At 40.5% G+C, this 8,061-nt stretch overlaps 1 protein-coding gene across 1 annotated transcript in view; it reads right to left on the bottom strand.

The window, feature by feature from the left end:
- Positions 1-6,671, bottom strand: part of LOC143288741 (2-acylglycerol O-acyltransferase 2-like) — a 12,980-nt gene extending 6,309 nt beyond the window's left edge. The window contains exon 1 of the mRNA XM_076597367.1: positions 6,588-6,671. Coding sequence (XP_076453482.1) covers positions 6,588-6,671 — 84 coding nt within the window. The remainder of the gene's footprint in view (positions 1-6,587) is intronic.
- Positions 6,672-8,061: the final 1,390 nt, after the last annotated feature.

The raw sequence follows: 8,061 nt of genomic DNA, 5'->3' as shown, positions 1-8,061 counted from the left end.
TTATAGTGAAAAGACGTTAAACTAAAGAACGAACGAACACGTGGCCTTTGTGGTCAGTGAGGCTCTAATAATAATAACAACAACAATAATAATAATGATGATAATATGCAGGCTTATATAGCACAGTACCCCCATCTCAAATAGGCCTCACCGTGCTTTATACAGTAAGATATATCAATTCGAGACTGACGTGAAAATATGTACCAAAAAAAAAAAAAAAAAAAGAAATAGAATAGAATAAACAAACATAGTTTTACATCACACTGGCTAAAACTTACACGCTTCAAATTAAGTGACATAAGAATATGTAAATCATCACAGGCGATATGACAGTCTCACATCACATAGGCCCAACAAATCACAGCAAGACAAAACATGTGTCATTCACCCCAGGACAAATCATGCACCAAGGAACCAGGCCTCTCAGAACCACACCAAAAATCATCAACAAAAGCACACTGATCAACACCAAGGCCACAACCAGCAATCAAATCACAGCAAGCATATACAGATGGAAAAGCTCTACTTAAAAAGATACAACTTTAAAAAAAAAAAAGTCTTTTGAGCGCTCTCTTGAATGCAGGTGTTGGGGTGTGACGAATGTGTGAGGGCAGAGAATTCCACTGTTTTGGTGCAACAAAAGAAGAAAAGGAACGTTCCCCATAACACGGACCAAGTTCACTCTTAGCACCACCATTTGAATTTGATCTGACCAACAGGAGCAAGGTGACAGATGGGCACAATAGTGTTGGACTTTCAATTTGAGGGTTCCAGGTTCGAATCTCAGTAATGGCACCTGGTGAATAAAGGGTGGAGATTTTTCTGATCTCCCAGATCTACACATGTGCAGACCTGCTGGTGCCTGAATCCCCTTCGTGTGTATACAGCACGCAGAAGATCAAATATGCACATTAAAGATAATGTAATCCATGTAAGAGTTCGATGGGTTAAGAAACAAAAACCTACCCAGCATGCACACACCCCTGAAACAGTGTATGGCTGCCTACATGGCAGGGTAAATAAACTAAACAGTCATACATGTAAAATGCTACACACATTTGAAGCCAACAGCCAAGATATCTGCACTTAAAACTGCGTTCTAATTTGTATTTTATATATACAGCATAGTGAACTTTGAATTTGTGTATCAATGATGTACATATACTGCATATATGCTGTAGAATTTACATCTATTAGATGTATGTTACACATATACATACATTAAACACATGCAAAAACTCCATGTGCATAGTTCACACACACACACACACACACACACACACACACACATACATACATATCATATATCATATACATACATAATTATGTACGCTCATCCTTCTTTGTGACATCGGTCTGAATGTAACATGCCTTTACGTGCTATAGGAGGATCTCAAACAGGTGTCAGTAATTTTTTATGTGTCATCTACAAGGGGCGGTTCAGGTAAAGTTTGAAAAGGGAGGCAATCCTGATTGAACAAGGGAGGTAATAAATAAATAGTTCTTCACTATACAAGTTGTTTCTCTTATTATTGGAATTAAATAAACACAGTGGTCCTATCTCTTAGTAATACTTGTTCTTGTAGCTTACAGTCCAGCCAACAACGGCACAGGGCCATATCAGGACTGTCAAACCATACAAAAAGCTCAACCGTGTCAACACAAAACTGTCACATTTACCAAAAAAAGCACTAAGACAAAACCCACAAAACACAGTTCATGACACAGTATCCCAACCATTTAGCTCCTTAGGGGAAATAAGACCAGGCCATGCTGAGGACACCAGCCCTTCTGCTTTATTTATCATCCCCAGATTACATAAAACATAAAAAAAGGAAAAAAACAATACTTCAAAGCCAAACATATAACGCATTAAAAAGGCCAAAAAGGCAAATAACACTGCAGAATGCGCAGCTAGTGCCCATCCCAGTGTTTACATCTCACAACCTAATCGCCAGAGCAAAACAGCACAGATAGTACATCACAGATTGCGGAAAAGAGAGAAAAAGTGTCAAGGCTTGCTTGCAAAAAGAAAGGGGAATGGACTGGGAAGGCAGAAAAAGGAGACAACAGTTTCAGTTTCAGTTTCAGTAGCTCAAGGAGGCATCACTGTGTTCGGACAAATCCATATACGCTACACCACATCTGCCAAGCAGATGCCTGACCAGCAGCGTAACCCAACGCGCTTAGTCAGGCCGTGAGAGAGAGAGAGAAAAAAAAAGACAACAGTGAAGATAGAAAAAAAAGGCAGAAACACAGAGGGTGATAGAAAAGTGGAAATTTCCAGCACAGAATTTCCAGAAGGTGGGGATGCTGTTTATGCTGAAAGACCCCTGGTATCCCCATAGGGGGTCTTAGTAATACTGATCGAAAAACTGTTTTGAGAGAGGTTTTACATGTTTGTGTGTGTGTGTGTGTGTGTGTGTGTGTTATCTTCAGTTTAACGTCTATTCACTATATGCGTTTTTAGACGGAAAGGAGTAAAGTAGTGGATAAAGGAAAGGGAATGCATGTGATTATTAGTGTAAGGAAGGAAGGAATTTTTGTTTAATGTCCCGTCACACATATCGGTGATTGAAGACATTTTGTAAGAGTATTTATGAATACATCTGAGCATTATCGGTTAGAAGGGGTGGGAGATGTGGATGAATGGAGGATTGGGGGAAACTGGGCAAATGAGGGTAAAAATGTGGGTGAAATTTGAAAGAAAAACAAAACAAACAAACAAACAAAAAAAAAACCCTCTAAATACAGTTACAGGAAATTACTTAAAGGACTTCGTAAAAGAGAAGTCGTTAAACTGACAAGCGAAACAACTGATAATGAATGCAAAAAGTCAAAAACATCAACGTTCTCAGTCACTTGTGAAGACACACTTTCGTGTACAAAAGGCTTCATCAAGCTACAGTGAAAAATTATATGCTCAATTGTCAGGTTATTAAAGCATATAAACTTGACATTAGAACAATACTTGGTCCGTAATGAATTTGATAATAGTGTAAGAAAGTGTTCATGTTATGTATCAGAGGAAAAATATATCATAAGAAATCAAAGTCTAAAGGGATTGTGGTGTGTAATGAATGAAGTGTCATGGGAAGGAGAATATGTGTATGTATATCAACAAGTATTAACTTAGAACAATGTAAATATAAATAACGACATTAATGTGTGTGTGTGTGTGTGTGTGTGTGTGTGTGTGTGTGTGTGTGTGCACGCGCATCGTCATCATCCTCATACTTATTTTCTCTTTTTCTGTTTGTATAGTTCTTCTCCTTCTTTCTTCTTCTCTTCTTTCAGGTAATTTTTTCGTTGTTGTTGTTGTTGTTGTTCTTTGTACACGTATACTTCACCAAACTGTCGATCCTTTCCAAAGAAACCATATGTTTATTCATGTAACCTGTCATGATCGTGAAAACGTGGTAAAACTGCATCATGTATAGTGACAATATGCGTAATTAAAGAAGCTAAACAAGTGTTTGTGTCTAGCTGTTCCAGAATTGTTAGATAAGCAACCGAACAGTCGGCAGCTGAGAGCCTGATCGAAGCGCATCGTTAATTAAGTAAAACGCTGTAATTATTATACAAAGATTTTTCTGTAAAAGTTGTGTTCTTCTTAATGTTATGAACCAACCTGTTTCTTCAACGCTGTTTTCGCTGTTCCTGAATTGTTCGTTAAACGTGCCGGACAGGCGACCTGAACTTTCTGTTGTTCTTGCGTGGTAGTCGGTTTTCAGTGTCCAGCGGACTGACCTCAAGAGGCCACCAACTGTAGTGATTCGGACTCCGGGAGTAACCTGAGAAATTTGCTCCACGGGAATTTTATCCCCGGGGTAAAATTCTCGTAAAAAAAAAAAAATTCCGACGAGGATTATTAAAAAAAAATATAAAAAATAATTAAAAAAAGAAGAAGAAAGAATTCTAATCCAAAGAAAAGCAATCGTTTTTGGTAGGATAGTAGAGAGAGAAAGACAGAGAGAGAGAGAGAGAGAGAGAGAGAGAGAGAGAGAGAACAAGAACAAGAACAAAACTTTCATCTCCAGGCCTCCGGCCCCTAGAAAGAGGTCAAAAGTACACAATATGGTGATCACGCAGCGACAACAAAATGTAAAATACGTACTAACTTAAACCTGTCAGTAGAGCAAAAGTGTTTCTTGTGCATAGTAAATTAATTCTAACTTTCATCATTGTTGTCACAGAATTCCTGTCGTATCTTCAGGGCATTAAATATATAAATGCAGAGTTTACGAATACTGTAAACAGAACCATTCTTCAGCAAGTGAACATACGATTGACCTTCAGAGTTCAGATGTTTTTGCCGCAGGTTATTGTAAACTGGGATACAATTGTTTATAAAATGGTTTTCATCTTCGACCACATTACAACATTTACATGCGTAATTTGAATTACATTTGAATGTTCTCCTAAAAAATGATCCATTTATTGGGAGCAAACCAAGCCGTAATTTTACCAAACAGTCCCTAAAACACTTTTTATCCACAAACTCACAATATTGCTCACACTGAAAACCAGTTTTAAACAGTCTGTAGTTATGATATATATCTTTAGACATTACTGACTCGTCCCACTCCTGCATAAATATATCTTTCATTCTTTGCTTAAATAATGACAAAAATGTTTGCTCACAACCAACGCCTTGTTGCAACCAGACATATCCAAACCCAAGTCTAAATAAAGTGTTGTTTTTTTTGGGTTTTTTTTACTAAAGACACCCAGCATTTTTTCCCCCTTTCGTCTAGGTTAAACAACATCAAATATGCCTGTCTGGGCAATCGGTGCACATTCATATTCAGCAACTTTAACCAGTACTTGATACACCTTGTTGCACTATTTATATACAGTGGATAACGTCTTAATTTTCTGTATGCAAACTTGTTTGGTACTCTAAGTGGTATGTTCAAAAAACGTTTACATGCAAAGGAATGAACCTTCCCAATATTATCAAGTCTGTTAAGACCCCACATCTCAGAAGCGTACAAAAGAATATACCTGAACATCAAATATTTTGGAAAAAAAAAAACATCCTTTGGAAATATCATTCAGCTTCGTTATATATTTTATACAGTCAATGCATGCATGTTTGCCTTTTGCTGCTAAAATCCCTACTCCTTTGTTTATACTCATTTTTGTCGTAGAAACAAACCCTAGATAATTATATTCATTCACTACTTCTAGAGCATTTCCATCGAGATTCCACTTTTCATATCTTCCCAAAAAGCCACATTTTCGAAAAACCATCACTTTGAGAGAGACTGAGAGAGAGGCTCGGAGACTGACAGAGACAGAGAGGGAGAGGCGGAAGAGACACAGAGACACAAAGAGAGAGAGAGAGAACACTGAAATATTCAATGTCATTAGCGTACAGCTCTAGTGACATGGGGGTGCAATCAGAACAATGATGGTGACAACAATGAAACAAAATCGAACAGAAAAACAACAACAAAAACACTTATTCTTTGCCATCCATTTTTCAAGACACACACCCACACACACCCACACACACATCAGTGCACAAACAGAGGGTGATACAGCCATACATATATAAAGACAGTAGAGACACGTACAGAGAAAAATCACATTATCCCCCCCCCCCCCCCCCACACACACACACACACACACACACACGCACACAACAACAACTTCTGGAGGTCGCACTTGAACGTAAAATTGGTTTCGTTCGGTGAGTAAATTCATGTATCGGAGCCAACACACACACACACACACACACACACACGCACGCACACACGCACTGATACGCACACACACACCTTCTGGAGGTCGAACGTTACTTTGGTTTCGTTTGCCGAGTAAAATTCATGTACCGGAGTCAAATTCTCGTAAGGAGCCAAACCCCAGTATTACACCGGCACGAGTGTCTATTTTTACCAGCGGTGAAACCAGTTTCAGTAGCTTTCGTTAGCTCAAGGAGGCGTCACTGCGTTCGGACAAAACCATATACGCTACACCACATCTGCCAAGCAGATGCCTGACCAGCAGCGTAACCCAACGCGCTTAGTCAGGCCTTGGAAACCATCAGTGCCACAACGCGCTGGGCACGAGTTTGCCTTGTTCATGCTTTCTGCTTGGTCAGAGGCATTCAGTTGTGTTTCACGTGTAGCGGTTGTCGTTTTTATGCCCACGTCTCTCTGATTAAAGAATCGGATGTGTTTTGTTTCTTTGTTCCTACAGTTTAAGTCGATCAGTGTCCTGTTTTCGTTGAAAGTGAACATGTGTCTGATAAATTCCTGGTATTTTTATCCTGTGGCTTTGGATGAAATTAAAAATAAAATAAAATAAAATAAAAATAAAAAAGGAGAAGAAAAATAAATAAAAATTAAACAAGAATGTTCTACAGAAAGAAGGTATACCAATGCGTGACATAAGTCGTAGGTACTGGTCAAAGTCTTGACCCACGGACTTTGAAAAGGGCGTTATCTTGCCCACAAGTTGTAATGACCTTGACCGACTTCTAAACTTAGTTGGGGAATGTTTTCATGGGGTCAGCCAGGTCAGAGGTTCTCCTCTCCCACTGGTAACCATGTAACCCCAGTACTTCCTGCCACATGTACCTTGAACCTTGAACTTTTGGGCGTTGAAGCCTTCTTCAGGCTAGTTCGCCTCTCCTTGGTGGCTACAGCGCTGGTTTGTGGCATGCGTGGCAAGCAGCACTGTAGCTGAGTGACTGCAGGCAGGTTGGTTCGTACACACTAGGCAACTGTTGCCAGTGCACGTCCAACCTGGATTTGAAGCAGTTTAGGGTAGGGGCGGTCACAACACTGTCCGGCAGATTATTCCATGAGTTCACGACTCTTTGTGAAAAGGAGCTGCTGCGGACATTCAACCTGCAGTGTTTTTTCTTTATCCTGAGGCTGCGTCCCCGGGTGTTGTGGCTGGTGGCTGGTTCTAACCTTGGCCTATCCACGTCATAGAGCCTGTGCATGTACTTATAAGTGTCAATTATGTCTCCTCTGTTGCGACGGTGCTCTAGGCTTGGTAGGCGGAGGTGACGCAGACGTTTAGGGTAGGGCAGATCTCGGACGGTTGGCAGCAGCTTGGTGGCGCGACGCTGGACATCCTCAATGTCGCAAGAAAATCCGATCTGGATAGGTATGGGGGCTCTGCCAGATTTGACTTGCCCAAGACACGCTACATGATCAAGGCAGTATCAGTATCAGTTACTCAATGAGGCATCACTGTGTCCTTGAACACTTGCGCGCACACACACACATGCTGCCACTGATTGGCCGCAAGAGGGGTGAGAAAAGACGTCTTATGCCAGGATTGAGGAACGTGGCGTCTAGCGTGTTGCTCAGCCTACTATATTTGGAAAAGCCCAGAGAGACTGTTCTGTTTTGAAGCAGTTTGTGGTTAATGTTGGTCAGGAAATGATGCCAATATTCGTATTTGCAAAGGATCGTTCTCTACCTTTCATGCTAGACTTACAGCCGCTCCCTCTCCCTATCTTTCAATCTTTGAGGCGATTGATGGTGTGATGGCCTTGCACTTGTTCTTTTTGGTATTCTTTGACTTTCTGCTGAGGATTTTCGATTTTCCTAAGGATTTTCGATTTTCCTAGATGTAGACCGCTTGTTCTTGTTGCATTACCAGCAAGCCTGTCTGCTCGCTCATTTCCCTTCACACCTGCATGTCCCGGGCAGTATGACCATGTAAGTGTTTGAATCTGAAGGATGCACATTGCACTCTGGGCTACACGAAGAACAAAACACCTATAACCATGCCTGAAAGATGCCCCAGAATGACCCCAACCTCAAATCCCATGGAGTTTTTTTTCTGGGATAGGTCTGAAATGACTGCAATATGGAGTTAGCCTGCAATGACCCCAACTCTTGTCCTGAAATGACCTCCCTTCCTCAAATCTAAGTAGAAGTGAAATCAATCAGAAAGTATAACTTGATATATTACTGGGGAAAAATACAACAGGGTGGAGTCAATTTGGGGCAGCCCCAAACACACTCGTCTGTTCCGAAAATACTCCATAGTGGGTTAGTTTGGGTTGGTGTCATTTTGACTCCAACAGTCATC

This window comes from Babylonia areolata, chromosome 13, assembly GCF_041734735.1.
Source record: "Babylonia areolata isolate BAREFJ2019XMU chromosome 13, ASM4173473v1, whole genome shotgun sequence".
NCBI classification, from domain to species: Eukaryota; Metazoa; Mollusca; class Gastropoda; order Neogastropoda; family Buccinidae; genus Babylonia; species Babylonia areolata.
This window is presented reverse-complemented; position numbering and strand designations above follow the sequence as displayed.